Here is a 21,345-nt window from a genome sequence, read left to right as displayed (position 1 = left end):
TCCTAATGGTTGAAAATGTGACACATTTTAAAAGGTTTACCACCAAAGCTTTTACATTTTCCTTTTTTTAAGAAAACATCAGAACAATTTAGAGCAAACACTGAATCACATCGCTCTGCAAGTGTTTTTGAACAAAAAAATGACGATAGTGTCTATTTATGTGGACCTGTATGTGCAGGGGGAAGCAGACGGAAAATGCTCTCACGCTCATCTCAGTTTAACGCAATTTCTGAGAATACGTTTTTCCTTGTCCAGGTAAAGAATAAATGCTGTTATAAGTTCTGCCACATCTCAGGTTGATATCATTCCTCATACTCGTGCTTTTGTCCTGCGCTCTCTAACATCACTGGATATACTAACAAGATGTCTGGTAGGTGTATTTTATCATCTCTCTGGCTTGTTGGGTTTCACCTCTGCACAGCAATACTTTGTCTCCACCACTAGACAATAGACTGAAGCTGTGAGAACAAAGGCCCCAGAAAGAAAGGTGTAATGAAAGACAAGGCTGGGGATGTCTTTTTTTCTTGTACTAGGTCAGACTCACCTTTCTATGTGTGTGTGAGAGAGACATTTAGATAAATGGTGTATCATGGTGGGGAATAATGAGAGTGACAGGTATGAACACAATATAAAAGAGGCCCAAGTTCTCAAACTTGTCTCGGTATGAGAGAATTGTGTTAGAGCGTGTGTCCCGGCCTGTGCGGATTTATACTCGACTCCCAATAAGGTGAGGAAGCCTTGCTTATATAGTATTGCTCATTAGCAGCGCGGGTGTGGAATTAATGGCAGTGTACCAGCTGATTGTGTAATAAGAAAGTAAAGCTTAATCGGGATTTTCCTTATTTTTAATTAAAAGTTCAAATGACTCCATTTAAATGTAGAACTTAGACAAACTTTATGAATGACTTTGCCTCTGTGTTAATGCCATAACTTCACTGCACCATTGTATTCATAAAATTCAAACTTTGCAGGAGTTCATATCGCCACAGACAACATGTGTTGAAACTTAATAGATTTCCCTTTGTGAGGTTTTGAGTACCTTGGCAGGTTTTTGTACGTGTGTGTTGTGTTTGTGAAGCGATTTTGTGTATTGATACTGTCACTACTATGCTACATAGATCACAAAACTCTGAGATAAAAGTTCTAAGATGTGATGAATAGTTAGTAAATGATGCTGGTAGTAAGAGTGCTAATGCGGCCTGTATGAAGGACTTTATTTGATGTATTGATACATATAATTTATTAGCTCTGATATTTTTTTAATTTGTGTGTGCGTGTGTGCGTGTGGTCGTGGATACACTTACAATTTTAGGAACTTACAACAAATTGCGTTTATATGCGTTGGCATGTTTCTAGTGTCTGCCTGTGCGTGGACTGATTTGGTCATTATGTTTGTGAAACCATCTTGCAACCTTGCTGTGTTTGGTTACAAATGATCACACATGTCACATAAGTTTCCTATTTAGGGCTTTTGGTTTTGTGCAAAATAATACCAGAATTTTTCAATCAAACTGATGATTTTACCTCATTAGTCTGTGCAGATTATAATTTACAGCGTATGAGATTAAAATGTGTGTTTTTTCCACTCTACAAAACATCTTCATGTATTTGTGATCTGTGATACTGACTACCATTGATGCTCATTTTTTCTTCTTGCACCAGTTACTGTGATGAACCCGGCTCAATCCTGCCACCTCTTAATGGCCTTCCTGTTTGTTGTTAAACTAACAGGTGAGTCAATGACACTGACTACATAGTTACGCAATATCTGACTTCAGGTATAATCCGGTTTCCAAAAAGTTGGATGTTTTGCAAAATTTAAATAAAAGCTCAGTGGGAAATGTGGGAAGAAAATTTCAAAGTATATGATTCAAAGACCATCTTCTAGATGCTGAAACTGAGAATTATCATTCGATGCCAGCAACAAAAGCTAAGGTAGTTGCAATTAAAGATTAAAAACAAAAGAGGCAGTGGGACACTACATCAATTTGAATTATTCAGTAATATGAGTGGTATAAACATCTTTAATTCTGAGAGGCTGAGGCTTTCAGAATTAAAAATGGAAAGGAGTTCACCTTTCTGTGAAAAACTGTACAAGTAAACGGCTACAATTGAAGTATAATGTCTTCTCAACATAAAAATACTTACAGTACATTATATGATTAAAAAAATACAAAAACAATGCAAAATCCATATTAAATGGCCACAATCTTCAGGCAGTCTGACAGCACTGCATTGAAACAGGTCTGATTTTGCTCATGGATGGTCACTGCAAAGAAAATACCCCTATATGTATAAAAAATAGTGAAACACTGGCACACTCTCTCAAACAGAGCTTATTTCAGCCTGACTGAGGCAAATCAGAAAAACCCTTGAAATCATGGACTAAAGAGGAGATGGTTAACTTCTGTGTCAGAATCCGAGACCCTGACATGACATGGATAATACACACATGTGTAGTGCTTAAAGACAAATGCTGCCAGACAAAATCCTTATCAGGTTAAACCTTGATTATTTCAGCAAGATAATCCCAAACACAGTCTGCATGTCTTGTAGCAACATCAGTCTTCTGGAAAGAGGTCCAGACCTGCATTCACTGTGAAATGTCTGATACATCATGAAACAAAAAACATGCCAATGTCCCTGCTCAACTACTAAGCCTCTAAAAAAAAACCCTTGAATGGGGAGAAGTTAGCCTTCAAAACTGCAGCGTTTTTTGTTTTTTGTTTTTTCAAAAGAAACATCAATAATCTCTAGATTCCTAAATTTGATGTGTTGTCCTTTTCAAACGGTTTCTAGCTGGGTTTAAAAAAAAGAAAGAAGCAAATTTAATATGGACTAAGCTTGTATCCTGAATGGGATCTATGACATAATCCTTTGTCTCTGTGTATCTTAGGTGCATATGGGAACAGAATAATTGGGGGTGCATTGGTAAACCCTTACACCATCAAATATCAAGCCTCCCTCTTGTACAGCAACTCCCATTTCTGTGGAGGCACCCTCATCCACCCGCAATGGGTGGTGTCTGCTGCCCACTGCTGGAGGGCGTAAGTTACTGCAGCTGTACATCAGGAGCACAGACACTGATCAAAACCTTGCATTCATATGTTAATACAGAGCACGTCAATGTTTTGTGCTATCATTATAATTATTAATACATTTATTCCTTTTTAAATATTTGAACAACTTTTGTGTGTCTTTGATCAGTTGAACAATTATTCATGTCTTCTCCTCTTGTAGGAGTCACACGATTAAAGTGGTCCTGAGTCAGCACAGTCTCACCCAGTGGAATGGATTGGAGCAGATATTCAACGTCTCCTTGATCGTTAAAAATTCACAGTACAGCTACTGGATGCTTGACAATGATATCATGCTGCTTAAGGTAAGGGACAGCCATGACAAACACCTCATGATTTGTAGTTACTGTTTCTAGACATTTACCTTGGGATGGGAGGTACAGATAAGTGGCAAACCCAGGTTGTAGTGTGCAAACAGAGCAGGATACTGAAATATGTTTAAATAGTTAAGAATATTTAGAATAATTAGAAAAGTACAGATTTTCTATTGTACCTGTGCATTAAAAAGTAGACATGTAACTTCCAATAAGTTAGTACATATAAACTGAGAAAAGTATTTATAACAGTAGTAGTTATTCAGTTGATTAGTGCAAGTTACAGCGCTGATGTAAACATCTATGTTTGTTGGGAGCAGTTTTGGTTGTACAGTCTGACAGCTGCAGGGAGGAAGGACCTGCGGAAACGCTCCTTCATGCATCTAGGATGCAGCAGTCTGCCACTGAAGGAGCTCTGCAGTTCAGCAACATTTACATGCATGGGGTGGGAGACTCTGTCCATCAGAGAGATTATTTTGGCCAGAGTCCTGTCTCCCACCACCTGCACTGGATCCAGGGTGGATCCCAGAACAGAGCTGGCCTTCCTGATGAGTTTATCCAACCTCTTCCTCTCAGCTGTCGATAAACTGCTGCTCCAGCATACAACACTGTAAAAAATGACAGATGCCACCACAGAGTCATAAAAGGTCTTTAAAAGCGCTCCCTGTACTCCAAATGACCTCAGCCGCCTCAGCAGGTAGAGTCTGCTCTGACCCTTCCTGTAAAGAGCATCAGTGTTGTGGCTCCAGTCCAGTTTATTATTCAGGTGAACACCCAGGTACCTATACGAGTCCACTATCTCAATGTCCACTCCCTGGATGTTCACCGGTGTTAGTGTGGTGGGTCTGGATCTCCGGAAGTCCACCACCAACTGCTTGGTTTTCCCGGCATTGATCAGCAGGTGGTTCTGCTGGCACCAGTCCACAAAGTCCAGAGTCCACTGTCTGTACTCTGAGTCGTCCTCAGCTGTGATGAGGCCGACTATGGCAGAGTCGTCAGAGAACTTCTGTAGGTGGCAGCGTGGGGAGTTGATGGAGAAGTCTGCAGTGTAGAGGGTGAAGAGAAACGGTGCCAGCACAGTTCCCTGTGGGGCCCCCGTACTGCAGACCAGCGTGTCAGAGACACAGCCCTGTGTCCTCACATGCTGTGGGCGTTCTGTGAGGTAGTCCAGTATCCACTGGGACATGTGGTGGTCCACTCCTGATAGCTCCAGCTTGTCCCTCAGAAGTCGTGGCTGGATGGTGTTAAAAACACTGGAGAAATCAAAGAACATGATCCTCACAGTGCTTCCAGGCTTCTCCAGGTGAGTCAGAGCTCGGTGCAGGAGGTAGATGATGGCGTCCTCCACCCCGATGCCAGGCTGGTAAGCAAACTGCAGCGGATCCAATGAAGACCTCAACAGGGGCCGCAGATGGTTTAGAGACAACCTCTCGAGAGTCTTCATCAGATGCGATGTCAGGGCTACCGGCCTGTAGCTGCTGAAGTCCTTGGGATGGGAGGTCTTTGGTACCGGTACCACACAGGAAGTCTTCCACAGCTGTGGTGGATGCCAGCGACAGGCTCAGGTTGAACAGATATCCTAGAATGCCACACTTCATCTACACAGCACCTCAGGAGCCTGGAGCTGATGCCATCTGGACCTGCAGCCTTCCGTACCTTGATCTTGCGAAGCTCGTTCCTCACTTGAAGTGCTAAGATAGATAGAGTGGATTTTGGGGGAGGGGTGGTGTATGTTGGAGTCCACAGAAGCCTGGGGTGGGTGTGATGGCTGGGAGCTGAGAGGTGTGAGATGAAAGACAGGCAGTCCCTGAAGATGAGGGAGATTGCAGCAGGGGGGACGATGCTGGGGGAGGGGTGGGTGGTTGATCAAACCTATTAAAATATTTGTTTAGGTCATTCACCCACCCCAAATCTCCTGCAGCCTGGGGGGTTGATTTTTGTCCTGAGCTTGTCTTCAGGCTGTTCCAAACCCCTCTGATGTTGTACTGTTGCAGCTGCTCTTCTGTCTTCCTCCTGTAGTTTTCCTTCCCTTCCCTTATCTTCCATTCTAGATAATAGATAGAAGAAAAGTCTTTAAGCTGGTAAACAAAACTACCTATGTAGTTTATTTAGTATTACATCTGTCCTTTATAGAGGATTGTGTAATTGTGTTGTTGAGCTCTATTAATAATTTCCTGACTGATGATGAATCCCTCATTGAGCCAACGATAAAATGTTTTCCAGCAGTCACAGAAAGTCGATTCTGTTCGTCTGGACATAGCATTTCCCGAGGCAGAAACCTTTTGTCACTCATCCAAGTGACTTCTTCAATCTCAGCTGACTGCAGGTTTGATGACCGAAACTAGCCCCATTGAATAACAACGGACCAGGAGGTCACTTTCATGATCTTTAATATTCACCCTCTTACAACGCTGTGAGTGCTGTCATTCCTCAACTCTCTGTGAATAGTATCCATGGACATTGATCAATGGTCATGACAATTTGCATATTAATGATCATGAAACTGACCTCACGGCCCATTGTGCTAGTTTCGGTCATTATAGGAATGTACTGTTTATAAGCTTGGGGAAACCTGCAGTCAGCTGAGACTGAAGAAGTCACTTGGATACGTGACGAAACATTTCTCCCACTGAAAATCCTACAGAACAGAATCAACTTTGTGGGATTTCCTTACCTGGATGTTTGAGTATGCATGTGTGTCAAGCGGCATAAACTATTATGTGGCAACAAAACCCATAATAGATCTTCATTAAACCTTATCTTTTAACAGGTTCTTCAGAAGCCTAATTATTTTGCTGTATCGCCACAGTTTTGTTTTGTTTTTTATAGTGTATTAGTCATATGAAAAAGAAAGTTTTCATAGGACTCTGAAAATTAAACACAGCAGCAATAACTTGGTTTTCTCTATGACTTTATTAGTCTCTCATTTTGGAATTTTGCCACTTTGCCACTTTGCTTCAGTTCATTGAACTTTGTGGGCATTCCTTGCCATAACATTTCAGTCAGGCTAAGGTCTGAACTTTGACTGGCCAATCGATTCTTTTCATTTTCAGCCACTCTGTTGTACTTGTTACTGCCCTTGGGATCATTGTCCTGGTACATAAGCCAGTGACTCTAGAATACGTTGCTATACAGAGGAGTTCATGGTCGTTGTGCTGTGTTTGATTTTTGCCACACGTGGTGCTGTGAAATTATGGCCAAACATCTTCATTGTTGCAGGAAGTCTTGTTGTTTACTCAGAGTATATTTGCAAACTTAAGTCATATGTATGACTTGGGTTGGGTTAGGTTTGCAAAAAAGTTTCTAAGTATAGCTTGTTTGTCATGAACTTTAACATTTAACATGCTCACTGAAGCCTAGAGAGTCTAAAATGTAATGCTCCAGACCTGCCTGCAACTTATCCTCTTAATTGCTATGGAAGCAGTGAGGGTGTACTCAGTTTTCACCGGAGAACTCTTTCCTTTTCACATTACTGTACCTCGCACTATGATTACTTTAAGTTTTACCGAGTTTCAGTAAACGTTTCCACAAAGTTCATTTTAGTATCTAACATTGTTGGGATTCTATACCCACTATACCCTCTGTCTCCAAATCTATAAAACAGTAGTTATTAGCTAATAAAATGTGTTGTCATAATCTGAAGTTTTCACTAACTGTGATTTTATAATAATTGTGTTAACATGCTTTTGCATCTTTGTCCTTTTTCTGAATCATTCTATCAACCTGGCAGGGACTGCAGAAGAAAACTAGCTTTTATGGCTAAATAAGGCATTGTTAAATGATAGACTGAACGTTATATTATGTATGATATGTAGACAATGTTGACTGACAGAAGGATATGTTTTTTGTGGGTCAGCTGGACCGTCCAGCTATCATCAATGCCATGGTCGAGCCAGCCTCGTTGCCAGACCCTAACTCTCCGCCACTGCAAAACCTGAATCTTTGCACAGTTAGTGGCTGGGGTGTTACCTGGATGTACAGCCAGAGTTTATCCCCTGAACTGAGGTCAGTGGAGGTGGAATTGTTCACCAGCTGCTGGAATTACTACCCCTTCAGGATCACAGACAACATGATCTGTGCTGGCTCTAGGAACGGCGGGAGAGACTCCTGTCAGGTAACATATGTAAATACAAAAATGAAATACAAAAGAATGATAGAAGACTTGGAAATGGACACTTCAGTTTGTCTATTTTACACTGTTGACTTTGCATTTGATTTTGCTTTTTAATGGAGTAATGTGGTAAACTTTAAATTGCCAAACAGCAGCAACAATGTCCCACTAACAAAAGCAATATCACTTCTAACGGTAGCTGGACTATGCATATTTTGTGTTTCCTTTAAAAAAATACATAAATAAATAAATAAATAAAATTTGTCCTATCAGGTAACAAACACCCTGAAATCTTCTTTTTTTTTTTCCTTTTCCTTTTTCAGGGTGATTCTGGAGGACCTCTTGTTTGTAACGGTAAATTTGAAGGCATTGTATCTTGGGGCATCGGCTGTGCGATTTCATACTACCCTGGTGTCTACACCAAGGTCAGAAACTACATTGGATGGATCAATCAGGTTATTGAGAACAGCTAATAATAATCCTTACCACTAGCTAACAGAAAATTCTACCTTGATTAAAAAAAAGAAGAAAAAAAAAGAAACAAACTTGAATGGCTCCTGAAGGACCAAAAATGCTATGTTTATCTTTTATATTAATTTTTTATATATAATCACAGATATATTTGTTAAAGCTAAATTACCTGGAACCTACACCTGACTGACTTTTATTCCCACTGACTGAATATCACCATTATGATACAAACTGAACCAGGTTTTACAATTCATTCTGCTAAAAACACTTTTTTATGTTACAGTTATATTACAGTGTTATACAGAAATGAAAACATTGTCATAGATTTTGGATAACATCTGTTTCAGGGATTGTTTTTGCTCTCTGAAACCTTCTATTGTCCACTGACTCTAAACATATGGACCTTAAATAAACATTTTCTGAGAATAAACTGTTTTTTCTGTCATTTGACACAACTAAAACACACTACAAAAATTCCTCAGAATCCAGTCAGGCAGGTGAGTCACACTTAAGTCAGAGTCTTGCCCAAACCTCGGTTTCATGTCACATCTGCACAAAAGTCACAAAGGGACAACACTTCCCTTTCTTTATGACAGCATGCTGACATTCTGGTGAGTGATTGGCTGTTTGTGCCCTCTCCCCTTTCCCTCTGTCCCATTCACATTTAAAGCTGAGCTACAACAGGCTCACACACCAACTTTAAAAGAAATCTTAGAAAACACAACCGTAATCATGGCAGGAACCCAGTCCAACAGTGAGGTGATGCATATTGAGGATCGTGACTTTAAACATGTTTCCAAAGAGACAGTTGCAAAACTTATTCAGCTCTCCCACGAGGCGAAGAAGCAAACCTACTGTCCTTACAGCAAATTCAGAGTCGGGGCTGCGCTGCTCACCCTTGACAACAGTGTGCATACAGGTAAGTCTCATGTGAAACTTGTTGTTTTTTAGTAGACGCGTGTATATGAAGCTTTAAGGTAATGGTTTTAGGTTTGGGTTGAACACAAAAGCAAGTTATTGGCTACTATTTACTACTGAATGAATGCTGTTACACCAAAACACAAAAGTAACTTTTAGCATAATTGTACCCTGAAAAATATAAAGTGAAAGACGGGAAGACGTGAGCTAAATTATTATGCTGTTTGTATTTGAATCAAGTCAATTCTTGCTTCTTTATGGTGCAAGATCTCCACACACGAGTGAGAAATGACAAAACCTCCCAGCTCTTACCTTTGTTTTTGTTTTATCCAAATGAAATGCACAAGAAATTACACAATAGTTTGTTCTGAGTTGTCTTGATCCGCTGTGTTAATGATTACCTGACAGTTCAAATGTCTGGACTTGGTGCGGAAAGCTCAGATAAAGGTTTATAATTTATCGTTTGGCTCTACATCCTCAGCTTTTTATAATTCCACATGACTGAGGTAAATCACATTTCTGAGAAGGAACACATCTTAGCGTTCCCGCGAGCTAAGGGAGCCCTTCGGTTATCACTTGCTTCAACAGCACTGTGTGCACCGAGAGGGATGTCAGACCACTGTCTACAGTAAAGCAAAGACACAAAAGTCTGGTCAGTGACACTGGACTGTACAAACCTTGGCAAGTCACGTGTCCCTCAGTGGGAATGTCTGGGGAAGGGTAAAAGGCTGGTAAACAGCTGTGAATGTTTTTTACCATGTGAAGAACCCCGTTTATGGCTCATGTTGCCAAAACAATCCCTTTCTATTCTTGTGTCTTCGGCAGGTTGTAATGTGGAGAATGCCTGTTACAATCTGGGAATGTGTGCTGAGAGGAACGTTATTGCGAAGGCAGTGTCAGAAGGGCACCGACGTTTCAAGGCCATTGCAATTGCCAGGTAAGGAGCACGTATAATTAACACATACACACACACAGTAATCTGGAAAGTTCTCCGTTTCCACAGATGCAGGCATCCTTCCTGCTGTTGCAAAGTCTGAGACTATGACTCACTCCACATTGCATGTCTTTGTGCACGTCGCTAAACCTTAAGAAACACAGACAGACTACCAATGTTATTTCTTAAACCAAGTTAAGACTTTTTTTTTGTCTGTATATTGTTTGTTAGGGAAGAGTTAAGGCTATAGGATACTTCTCCTTAGCAGTCAGAAATCTTGAAAAAGCTGGAGAAGTGATACTATAACTAATTATGTGAAATTCTGCCATGAATCCTAATATTAAATAGAAGCCATGAGTTTTTCTTTCTACATTTCATATAAGTAAACAACTATTTGCCAATTCAAAACTCTTCTTCTCCTTTCCTCAGTGACATGAGTGACCAGTTCATTTCCCCATGTGGAGGCTGCAGGCAGTTCATGAGAGAGGTATTAACTCTGCTCATTTTGGTTTGGAGCAGATTTGCTTAAAAGGGATCTTTAATCTCCAGTCAGTGATTGTATACAGTACACAGTGACAAGCTCACGCGTCACTCTAGGCAATATTTATCCTGTCTGTGGCCTGTGTAACACATTAGAAGGTGCTAGTTTCTCATTAAACAAACATTTCAGTGTGAAACACTTGAGTATCCTGTAAGACTCCAGCCCTTTGCTTTCCCCGTTTTCTTTACAGTTTGGATCAAACTGGGATGTATACTTGTCAAAGCCTGATGGCTCGTATATGAAGATGACTGTGGAAGAGCTTCTGCCAGTCTCCTTTGGCCCTGAAGACCTGACCAAGAAGAAAGTGTCTTACATTCCTAATAACAACTGAGCGAGAAAACACGCGAGTGTCCGTGACACGCAGCGTACTTCAAGCACATGCTGATCATGCATTAATGTAATGTAGCAGAAGTTATATTTATGGTCAATATTTGTTCTTGTATTATTTGTCGAAATGTAAACAATGTCAAATATTTAAGTGTACTCTAAATACCAAGTGATGCTAAAAATATGTTGTGGAAACAGTGCATCTGCCTCAAATAGTCAACCATTTGCCCGCTTGTATATGATGAGCACTGTGTAGATATATAAACAATGTGTGTCGGTTAAAAGAAGCACAAACAACAGAGATATCAAGGTCAAACATATTTGCACACTTTAATAAATAAACTGTTTTAAAAAGGAATTTAGTTACACTTCATTTTATACAGTTAGAATGACTTCCAAAAGACATAGAAGAATACCATTATTATTTGTTGAGCAGCAAATTATTCTATTACAGAGACAAGGGTGAATTTTATGATGTGATTTTAGGTCTACTTATTCCATGCATTAACATTTGCTGTGGTTAAAGGGCCAAGTATTAAAATGGACAAATATACGGTTTGATTTAATGTTTCTTGTTGACTGAAGGTAACAAACAAAACAGGTAAATCAGCCTCTAACAGGTTAATCAATATGCATTTCACCTTGTTATTGGGTGTTCTGAGGCTGTGTACTAAGTTCTGTTTGTCTGAAAGCGATGTCAGCTATGAATAGCAAACTAAAGTACAAAATCAAATTCAAGTGAAGGATCCTGCAACCCCACAGAAACAAATCATCTGTAAACAGTGCAACAATTTCAGTTTGCATGCCATCATTAGCCTGCTCCCAAAGAAAGCCTCTGTAGTGTCAGATTTTTCCATCAGTGGGGCATAACGTTAAAAGGTCAAACTCTAGGGAGGTGTTAACAGTTGATGGAAATTTCAGAGGTTCATTGTGGTTTTAAAGTCCTTGAGCAGACAGAAATAAACGCACATCTCCCATGCTGCATGAGTTTAACCTCATGAATGTAGAGGACAATTTTTGCACACACAGCTAGCTAGAGATAACGTCTGACCCATAATGCATTGTGTGGATGTAAACACGTTAACAAAACAATTAAGAATGCGCATTCTGCTGTTGTAAAACACTGGATTTCAACAGTTCAGTGGCAAACTACATCTGCAAAATAGAGCTTTAAAAAAAAACCCAAACAAACCTGAAAAGTAATTTTCTTACTTCAGCTTCAGCTCTCTGCGGTGTCGTCAACAAGCGTGGGCCATGCCGGGACATGTATCCTGGGCAGGGTCCCCTCCATTAGCCTCTCCATCCACAGTCCCAGCCTGTCAAGCTTATGGTGGACCTCTATGCTAGTGGCCCTGCTGGAGCCTCTCCTGGAGCTGGATCCATCCTCCCTGGAACGGGATCGCGACCGGGAGTGTGAGCTAGACCTTGACTTGGAACGGGACTTTCTCCTGCTGTCTGAGGAGAATGAGGTATCAGAAGATGAATCGCTGCCATCGTCCCCTGTGAAGACGGGTCTAAAGAGGCAGAAATATTTCTTGTGGCCATTCAGGGCCAGGACATAGCCCATGTAGTTGGAAGACTCCTCCTCGTCATCTGAATGGCTCTGGCTCTGCGCACCATCACAAGCTAAGCGAAGGAGTGATGGCATCCAGTGGCGATGCTTATCAGCGTTGAGGAAGGAGAAGTGGAGGGTCTCAGACCTGCAGATAGGCAGCAAAGAGGTTTAGGATTTAGGATAGCCATTGGAGGATATTAGAAGGCCAGATCAATAGTATAGCAGATACCACTTTAGACTAACGAAAAGTAAAACCTCCACACTTACCCAGAGAAAGAGAAAACCTCCTTGGCAAATTTCCTGAGCAAAGCACTCTTGGAAGCATTGGTGAGCACCAGCAGGACATTGATGTGGCCAGGCCTCAGCTTGACAAGGTTACTGGTGTATGTAATGCCTGTTAGCTCTGTCACCTCCACAAAGTCCTTTTTTGGAGGACGGCTACACAAACCAAAGGGGAAAAAAATAATGAAATATGCTTTTGTAGTTCATGTCCATGTACAGTACAGTGCAAAGGTTTTGAGTCATTATTCATTTCTTTATATTTTGCTTCCAAAGAGCCAAATGTTTTTGTGAGTTTCAAAGTTAGTCTTGAGCAGTAGCTCTGCAGGCTTTCTCGGAGGTCTTTCAAAGTTTTTCTTTGGACACTGCCTTCTTTTTCAATCCTTTTTAGTCCAGTTTCATGTTTCTTTTTGTTTGTTTGCTTGTTTGTTTGTTTACACCACTTTAAAGTGACCTAGGAATCATTAAAGCATAAAAAAGTACATGATCATTTATCTAACAAAACTCACCCATACCTGCACTCTCTTTTGACAAAGGATTTTGGTGTATTGGACTGAGAAACTATTAACACACAAACACTATTCTATTAGGTCACATGCAATCATCCATGATCCTGCCTGCTAGATAAAAAGCCACAAAATTTCAAAATATGCTTTCAAAAGGATTATTTCCAATTAGAGTCGCTCATGGAAGGTATGAGAGTGGCTCTTATACTTGTCATTACATTACCTGGAGGTACTTGCTCTGCTCGATGCATCATCCTCAGTTCGTGTTTGCTCCTTTGGCTTTGGTTTTGGTTTTTGGGGTTTGCTCTCACCCGGCTCACTGAAAATATACCAAAGAAAGAAAATCATCAGTCTTTTGAGAACATGATATTTTCCCAGAGTTTGACTCAGCTCAACATCTGCAAGCACCTGCCAACCAGTCAAGTTTCAGTATGCATGCGTGTCTGCCAACAGGGTCTACCTCACCTGAATGCCTGGATGATGACAGTGCCAAAAACAATGAAGAGCGCTGAGAAGATCAAGGACAGAATAGGCATCATCTCTCGCCTTGCAGGAAAAAAATGAAGCAAAAAAATGAGTTTGGATTGAAACATACAGGAAAAAAATACAATGCACAGCGCAAAGTTTTCATTTCAGCTAATTTTGTCTCTACATGTTTATACACTTTAGAGGAGCAGCATAACAGCTGTAACTAAAGACAGAACGTAAGAACATACAGAGCCACCTCAACATACATATTCATTCTGATACAGAATGATTCACCTACTTAATCATTTCAAAAATATCAGGAAAAACAAACATTGTTTGACTGTCTCTTTCTTACAATGAACTCAGCAGATTCCCTGGGTCAGTATTGTCTTACCAATTTGAGTAGAGAAGGTCATCGTATATTTGAAGCATGTAATCATAAGCAGCATTCATCCACCGAATGATAAAAATCTGGTAAGGGGAAAATAAGGACATTAATGCAAAAATATAATTCAATGAAGTTCACCCTCAGATGAATGTGTGAATGCCCATGCAGACCCAGCCTGGCAGGCTCTCAACTAAAGCATCTACACTGGCACTTACGGGGGCCATCTCGTTGTTGAGTTCTGGTAAGGTGGCGTCTGAAGTCAGATAGGTGGGGTCCTTCTGAAGGAGCTCCAGCTGTTCATGAAGGTGGTACTTGTCTTCCTCGCTGCCATTCCAGCCACCGCTCACGGAGCGGTACAGGACTTTACCAGTCTGGCTCCGCCTCTCGAGAATCACCACCTGTCAGTGTTTAGGAGCACTGTGACTGTAATTTGAGGCGCTGCACCATCTCTAGTCTGCACATATCGGTAATGTGACACATCGTATCAGAGAGATCTTCCATTGCAGGTTGTTCTGGGTAAATGAAGGTGGTTTGCCAAAAAGTGCAGGATGTCCTTGAGGTTTTGTTTTTTTGTAGCAATAACAGACAGAAAAGTGATGATTGTTGCAAAGCAGTGATTCCCAAAGCGTGGGCCGGGGTGGGCCGCAGTAATAACAGCAACTAAAAAAGATTTTCTGGTTGTTAAGCGGGCTGCAGTACTATTGACTTTGGGGATGGCTTTTGTAAAGTATGGACTGTGTGTGTTTTGACCACTGACCTGAGCAGAGTGTGCTCCCTGATTCTGGAGCAACGCCTGGCAGAGAGGCTGCTGCTGACGCTGGTAGACATATGCAAACCGTAGCACATCTTTGCTGTTGCCTGAGGCAAAGTCCAGGAAGGCCTTATTGGCTGGGAGATAGGCTGGGTCATCACCTGTGATCAGCAGCACACAGTACCTGCAAACCACTCACAATCAGCTCCCCAGCCACCGCAGTCGAATATAACTACACAACCTTTTCATTACCATCATGACAACTGTCCAACTATTCTGCTTCTTACAGTTATGAAAAATGTATTTTGCTTCTAACAGTCTTGGTTCAGTTTACAAGAGGTCAATCTAAGTAGGATTATAAGTGCAGGACTATTGGCTACCAATCTGTTCACAAAATGTCTTACTTCCTCCGCCGGTGGAACTGCTTGACAGGACATAGCTCATCAAAAAGCTGCTGGTTGACCAGCCGTGGCACCTGCAGGAACTTGTTGTTTGAGACAAACTCATCCATCATCTGTCGCTTCATCCCTCTGGCCTGATAAAAAAACAAAGGTCCTTGTATGTAAAGCTTAAATCTATTACCGTAAGGAACCGGCTTTAAGCTGCAGCATATTCCTGGTGTACCTGGATGATGTCAACAGGCTTCACCGTGTCTTCCTTAAAGAGCAGCATGGTGGGAGCGTATGTGTTTATGTTGAACTGCAGCAGGAGCCTGGTGCTGCCTGTGCCACCCTGGTCCACAAAGCCGAAACGCACATAATCTCTGAAGGCGAATGCCGTCAACTGAGGGGTTGAATGGAAAGATTAGAGCCTGAAAGGGTGCTCAAGACAAAAATGAGGGTGCTTTTGTATTCGTTTTTGATTGTTAACCATCTAAGGTGAAAATAAATTAGCTAAAATTCTGTGCAGTACATAAATATATAATTAATCTATTTGGAAAAAGGAACAATTTTAAGTGGAAGAGCTGCAAAAACAGAGACCTCTGCACTTGCTGTTGGGAGTCTATTTATGTGCCGTCAGGCATTTTTGGTTTTTATAAGCAGGAGATGAGGCAGGCTGAACAACTCAATCTGTAATCAGTGATCTATTTGCTTGGAGCTGGATGTGTTCTTCTCCTACCTTGTAGAGCAGGGGAACAACGGGGACCTGATCAAACAACAGAACTCTGGGTTTATTTTCCACATGCCAGTTTTCAAGAAATGCCATGTAGTTATCGTCAGTGAGCTACAAAAACAACAGAAATTAGCTTAAAAATATACTTCCTGCAACTTTATTAGCCATGATGACTAATCTATAAACACAGAAGAAAAACTGATGATGGCACACACATGCAGTAGCAGCACAATTGTGTCAGTTTTAGTTACCTTCATCACCAGTTTCTGGGGCAGCAAATCTTCAACAAACTGTCGCAGGAACTCCCGCACCACTGCCTGATGGAAGAAGGTCACCCTTCCGTTCACCACCCCGATGATGGAGGGAGCACGGTAAGCTCCCAGCTGCTTGGCCAAAGCCCGATCAAAGCCCAGGTCTACAATACCGATGCCTACACCTGGAGTAAAAATAACAACAGATTACAGTTGGACCTGGCACACTAGAGTAAAACAAACCCTCTGCCTCAGCAAGTTAAAAATAAATAAATAAATCCTAAACAGTATTGGCAGATTTGTTATAATCCAATAATTTTACATGGTGAGTTAATGTCATTGTATGTTACTTTTTTTCACTTACAACAAGCTGATGGCAAATTTCTCTGTATTCACATATATCTATGGCTAAACGTGTCTATAATAACAAAGGATGCAAGTGATGTGAGTAAATTCTATTTTAGCTCTTTCCCCTTGGACACCTGGTAGCGCTAATCCTCGTTTCTCTTTTCTGAACTGAGTTTCAGGTTTCTGTCATATTTCGGCCTGCTTCCAGAAAAAAATGACTGTGTGTGCATCAGAGGTTTAGCGAAGGAGGTCTCAGCCAATAAGCTTACTGGGGCTACCCTTGGAAAAAATATTCCAATGATCTTTACTTATATACACCGGAGAGGATTTTAAATGTCATCTTTATGAGGTAAAGAGTTAACATTGATTTTCACTTTCACTAAACAACTACTGTGAAGCTCAGGAATAAGAGACTCTTAAAGCCTCTAAGAAGAACTACTATTTTCCTAGTTTAAGTCATAAAATGACCTGAACAGCACAGTACTTAACACTGCGTTAGCATCAGAAGCTACACTGATTACTGAACCCATCCAGACTCAAGCACCACTGTTAAGTTTGCAAATAATACAACCATGAGTAGCCTCCTAAATGATGCACACAGGGAAAAGGTTCAAACTATGATATTATGGTGTATGAACGCAAAGAACAAATAGATCATTGTAGACATCTGGCCTACAAAATAAACCACACATGCACCTCAAAAAAATCTATACATTAATGAAAGAAGCCATGGAGATAGTCCCCAACTTCAGGTTTCTGAAGCTGGGATTTCTTGGGATGGCAAAACCTCAGCAGTTGTAGGTGAGTCACAACAGCTGTTTGTTAACTCTTACAGACAAATAAAGAAAACATCTTCACAAACTGTATGACAGCTTGATATGGTAGCTGCACCAAATGTACCAAAAAGGCCCTTGAGCAGGTTGTGAAAACAGCATGAAACATCACCGGCACAGAGCACATCTCTGCATCACTCGCTGCGTGAAGAGGGCCAAGCAAATCCACAAGGACTCTCCACACACCTTAGACGCTATTTATTATGCTCGTCCCATGAGGCAGGCACCTTCAGAGCTATGCTTCTTCTGTATCTCATGTACAGTCATGTTTTCATCCTTCAGATAGACATATTTATATGGATACATGATTTATTTTATCAACATTTTATAACTTGCGTAATCATTTTGCACTCTGTCCAGTACTATAAAACTGCTAACGCACCCTCGCTCTTGTTGTTCTTTTTGGCTTTGTTAGTGCAGACATTTTAATCATTAGTATCACTGTAATTTTTTTATGTTTGCATAGTGACAATAAAGGCCTTGAATCTTGAAGCAAAGCAAGAGATTTTTGTTTAACAGTTGTAACATCCACCTTGTGAAATTCAATGTAAATCCCAGTAGTTCTCACAGGTGACATCAGCTCGGTGCAAGAGGGTTGCATAAACATGCCGGATGTTTCAGCAAGACGGCTGATACAGACTAACTGTGCTTCTAATAAGCCGAAATCTCAGCTATTCACAATCATTATATAGAGTTGAGTTCTCTTGTTTCGCTCTTTGCTTGAAGAAACCAAGAACAACAAATAAACCATAATGAATAATTAAAGAAGTGCAAGGCTCTCAGTAAAGCATCTCAACACTGCCCTAATAGGCAGTTGTGCAAACATTAATCTTGTGAGCTGATGCTTTTAGGGAAACCAGCCTTTATCCCAAGATGGTGTTAGGACACACTGATATCCTTACCTAAAGGCTCCAGCTCCTGCACGGTCTCCTTCCACACTGGCTCGATATGGATGCATGCAAAGCACCACTCTGAGGTCACTTTTATTAGGTATGGCCTCTTGTGGCTGTCTGGAAGGACTTCGTTGTTAAACTGTGCAAGGCGAAGCATGTACTTGCTGTCTGAAAAGTCTCTGTTCCTGGAGAAAAGCAGGGAAAAACATGAAGTGTTTTAAGATCTAACCTCAAAGATGCTGACAGTACACAGCTTGAGTGTAAACTGCAAATGTAACTTTCATTTGTTTGCTTGGTTTGAATTAGTGTTCATGAGATAGAGAACCTTCTCAAAAAAAAAACAAAAACCACATGAACAAGAAGAATAACAGGATCAAGTCTAAATATGTGTAAAAGGCAAAATTGATGTATTCAGTGTATGAACTGATGTGTGATGTATGCAAGGAATCTGCTTGTATATATTTCTGTTTGGTTTGCAAACACAAAGAGGAGCCCAGATTACACTGACAGCAGAGGGTACCTGGGGAAATGGAAAAAGGACTCATCAAAGTAAAAGCTGCTGTGAAAGCTGCGGAAACCGTGATGCTGTGACTGGCCAAAGGGCTGGTTTTCATCCTTCTGCCCAAACCGGTCAAAGTTGGATCTTCGCTCCTCATTAGATAGAATCTGTGTGCAAAACAGGAAAAACAGCAAATAATAAGACTCTGACAGTAATGTCTGCAATTTGGGTAAGAGACTATGATAAAGAAAGCGAAAGTGAATTAAATGAACCACGTTAAAATGCCGCTACGACATGTAATGATCCCTTTTCACCAACCTCGTAAGACTTAGAAATCTTGATGAACATGTCCTCAGCATTAGGGTCCTTATTTTTATCTGGGTGCCTACAAAAAGGGTGACATTACGGATTACCAGCAGATTCACAGAGGGTTACATTTAAGGTTCTGAAACAGGCCTACACAGTAATGGGTTAAGCAAATACTAACAGCAGTTCATCCCAAATGTGAAATGCACACTGCTGACTGTCAGCTAAGATATGATGGGCTGACATTAGGGGGCCGGTTGTCAGTCACTCACCATTCTCTGGCAAGCCTCTTGTATGCCCTTTTGATTTCGGCTTGACTGGCACTCCTGCTGACACCCAGGGTGTTATAGGGGTCATATTCAGAGGCTGTTTTCACCAGCTCTGCGCTCAAAATTAGCATAAAGATGGCGAGAAAAGCTGCACATTTCCCAGACTGTCGGCTGGTCCTCCAAACCCTCATGATCTGTCTGTCTCTGTCCTTGTCCAACAGTAACGTCAGTTAGCTACCGTACTGTCCAGATGAGTAACGCTACAAAGCTCTCCAGTAACAGATAAATATGGTCTTACATGATCACACATGCCGAACTCTTTGACTGCTATGCATAACCACACACAACATTGTAGTATTTCACTAAGACGAAGCCATTATTTCCAGGAACTGATGGACATTAGCACAGTCGGTATCATGCCGGCGATGAAAACCAGCTTCCGGTTAAAACTTTCAAAGTAAATGAAAATTAGGCTAACTAAAGGAACAATAGCTGAAAAAAAGTATAATTCAAGAAGAATCCACAATTAATTACAAAGAAATAATAAAAATCACACGAAAGCTAATAAAGGCATTGTCGAAAAACTGATTAACTTATGATAAGATGACTGCCGATGATAGATTTTTATTTAAATAGCTTAGTGCAGACCTCACTTGTCTCAGTTCAGGTCAGAGTTCATGATTCAACAATAAGAAAGAGACTGGGCAAAAATGGCATGGCCTAGTTAAAGTCCAGACATAAATCCTTTTGAGATGTTTTGGCGCGACCTTAAACAGGCCGTTCATGCTCTAACCCTCCAATGTGGCTGAATTAAAACACTTCTGCAAAGAAGCGTGGGAGAAAATTCCTCCACAGTGATGTGAAAGACTCATGACTGCAGTTCTTGCTGCGAAGGGTGGCACAACCAGTTATTAAGTTTAGGGGGTAATTACTTTTTCACACAGGGCCAGGTAGTTTTGGACAACCTTTTTTCCTTTGAAATTATCATTCAAAACTGCATTTTGTATGTACTCGGGTAATCTTTGTCTAATACAATATACATATATATATATATATATATATATGATCTGAATAGTGTAAGTATAAACATGAAATACTTTTCACAGCAGTGTAGATGAAGAAACAACTAGCAGCAGTCTTTTAAAGCTGCATTGTTCAGTGGTTAATAACTGAGTGGTCAGGTTACCCATCACTGGTAGCTCGCGGTATCCTCCCGAGCTCTACCTCACACAGACCCAATAATAACAGCCTCAGTTTGTGAGGTTTGTGATTATCTTTAATTTGCCAAAGGACTTGCATGCCTATATTTTGAAGTAAACAAAATAACATCCGGTCTGGGCTCCAAGCTGGAGAATGACTACTGCGCATGCTCTAGTTTACAGCTGTTCACAGCACTCAATTTTCTTCAGTCTGCTTTAATTTAAGTTTTTTTCTTTATTATCACAAGTGGCAAAATTAGATCTCGCAGCTCTTTTGTTTTGGTTTGGGTTTTTTGTTCTTTTTTGTTGTTGTTTTATATTACTGTAATCACTGTGTTTTATCAGTTCTTGGCAAAAACTGCCAAATTGAGTTGTGGTGTTTGTCTATTTGTTTATACTCATCTTTAAGAATAAAAATTAAATTAAATCTTTGTCAATATAAACCTATATTTTCGCCATTTTAAAACCTCTTTTTGGGGGGGGGCGGGGGTTCACTTCCGTTTCCCCTGCGTCACGAAGACCCATAAGTGACACTACTTGGAGGCAGACAGTGATTGCATTGATACGTTGTGTGCGGATCTCTGAACGGTGAATGACATAGGCTGCTTATTGTAACCCAGACTGACCCAGTGAAAAGAGCAAGTTTCCACCCTTCCTTCCAATATGAGCTGGCTTTGTGCGTTTGCATTCAGCGCAGTGAGCTTACAAAGTGCGCAGATGGTCTCGTCTCGGTAGCTAACGCTAGCTCTGCAAAGCTGCTATCAGTGGTCCGCTCCAGCTGTACCATTCACACCACAGGCACACGCTTTCATTTGCTAAGGTAAATAACAAATCCTCTTCAATTCAATTCATAACTGGTTACCGCATTTCTGTGTGTGTGTGTGTGTGTGTGTGTGTGTGTGTGTGTGTGTGTGTGTGTGTGTACTGTTAAGCTACTAAGCTTAGAAACCAGGTGGTGCTGCAGAATCATGGGTGAGTGAAAGAGCTGATGTTA

General features: G+C 40.9%; 4 protein-coding genes across 4 annotated transcripts in view; 3 read left to right on the top strand and 1 right to left on the bottom strand.

The window, feature by feature from the left end:
* Positions 1 to 363: 363 nt before the first annotated feature.
* On the top strand, positions 364 to 7,975 carry LOC134628226 (trypsin-like). The gene is made up of 6 exons (XM_063474997.1): positions 364 to 370; positions 1,663 to 1,731; positions 2,897 to 3,047; positions 3,241 to 3,382; positions 7,248 to 7,505; positions 7,826 to 7,975. Exons 1-6 carry the CDS (start codon positions 364 to 366, stop codon positions 7,973 to 7,975), a joined length of 777 nt encoding a protein of 258 aa, XP_063331067.1.
* A 730-nt stretch (positions 7,976 to 8,705) lies between these two features.
* On the top strand, positions 8,706 to 10,697 carry LOC134628225 (cytidine deaminase-like). Its single transcript, XM_063474996.1, has 4 exons — positions 8,706 to 8,892; positions 9,717 to 9,828; positions 10,255 to 10,312; positions 10,557 to 10,697. Exons 1-4 carry the CDS (start codon positions 8,706 to 8,708, stop codon positions 10,695 to 10,697), a joined length of 498 nt encoding a protein of 165 aa, XP_063331066.1.
* A 322-nt stretch (positions 10,698 to 11,019) lies between these two features.
* LOC134627930 (dnaJ homolog subfamily C member 16-like) lies at positions 11,020 to 19,581 on the bottom strand. The gene is made up of 15 exons (XM_063474422.1): positions 19,156 to 19,581; positions 18,896 to 18,962; positions 18,599 to 18,744; positions 18,088 to 18,263; positions 16,005 to 16,189; positions 15,760 to 15,864; positions 15,265 to 15,423; positions 15,045 to 15,175; positions 14,647 to 14,824; positions 14,105 to 14,287; positions 13,896 to 13,972; positions 13,499 to 13,579; positions 13,257 to 13,352; positions 12,516 to 12,686; positions 11,020 to 12,393 (listed from the first exon to the last, which is right to left on the bottom strand). Exons 1-15 carry the CDS (start codon positions 19,341 to 19,343, stop codon positions 11,913 to 11,915), a joined length of 2,424 nt encoding a protein of 807 aa, XP_063330492.1. The 5' UTR covers positions 19,344 to 19,581; the 3' UTR covers positions 11,020 to 11,912.
* Positions 19,582 to 20,868: 1,287 nt separating this feature from the next.
* Positions 20,869 to 21,345, top strand: part of b3galt6 (UDP-Gal:betaGal beta 1,3-galactosyltransferase polypeptide 6) — a 3,186-nt gene continuing 2,709 nt past the window's right edge. The window contains exon 1 of the mRNA XM_063473115.1: positions 20,869 to 21,171. The gene's annotated coding sequence lies outside the window, so the exon portion shown is untranslated. The remainder of the gene's footprint in view (positions 21,172 to 21,345) is intronic.

This window comes from Pelmatolapia mariae, linkage group LG5 (genome assembly GCF_036321145.2).
Source record: "Pelmatolapia mariae isolate MD_Pm_ZW linkage group LG5, Pm_UMD_F_2, whole genome shotgun sequence".
Taxonomy (NCBI): domain Eukaryota; kingdom Metazoa; phylum Chordata; class Actinopteri; order Cichliformes; family Cichlidae; genus Pelmatolapia; species Pelmatolapia mariae.
Note: the sequence above shows the minus strand (reverse complement) of the source record. Positions and strands in the feature narration are given on the sequence as shown.

Bases quoted from the DNA above. Each gene is read 5' to 3' on its own strand.
- LOC134627930 (XM_063474422.1), bottom strand. From the start codon at position 19,343: ATGAGGGTTTGGAGGACCAGCCGACAGTCTGGGAAATGTGCAGCTTTT. The intron at 18,745-18,895 runs GTTGGTGAAAAG...TTTTGCACACAG, and splicing joins AGATTTCTAAGTCTTACGAG to ATTCTATCTAATGAGGAGCG. The intron at 16,190-18,087 runs GTAAGGATATCA...TTTTTACTCCAG, and splicing joins GCAGGAGCTGGAGCCTTTAG to GTGTAGGCATCGGTATTGTA.
- LOC134628225 (XM_063474996.1), top strand. From the start codon at position 8,706: ATGGCAGGAACCCAGTCCAACAGTGAGGTGATGCATATTGAGGATCGT. The intron at 9,829-10,254 runs GTAAGGAGCACG...TCCTTTCCTCAG, and splicing joins AAGGCCATTGCAATTGCCAG to TGACATGAGTGACCAGTTCA. The intron at 10,313-10,556 runs GTATTAACTCTG...TTTTCTTTACAG, and splicing joins GCAGGCAGTTCATGAGAGAG to TTTGGATCAAACTGGGATGT.
- LOC134628226 (XM_063474997.1), top strand. The intron at 3,048-3,240 runs GTAAGTTACTGC...CTCCTCTTGTAG, and splicing joins GCTGCCCACTGCTGGAGGGC to GAGTCACACGATTAAAGTGG. The intron at 3,383-7,247 runs GTAAGGGACAGC...TTTGTGGGTCAG, and splicing joins ATGATATCATGCTGCTTAAG to CTGGACCGTCCAGCTATCAT.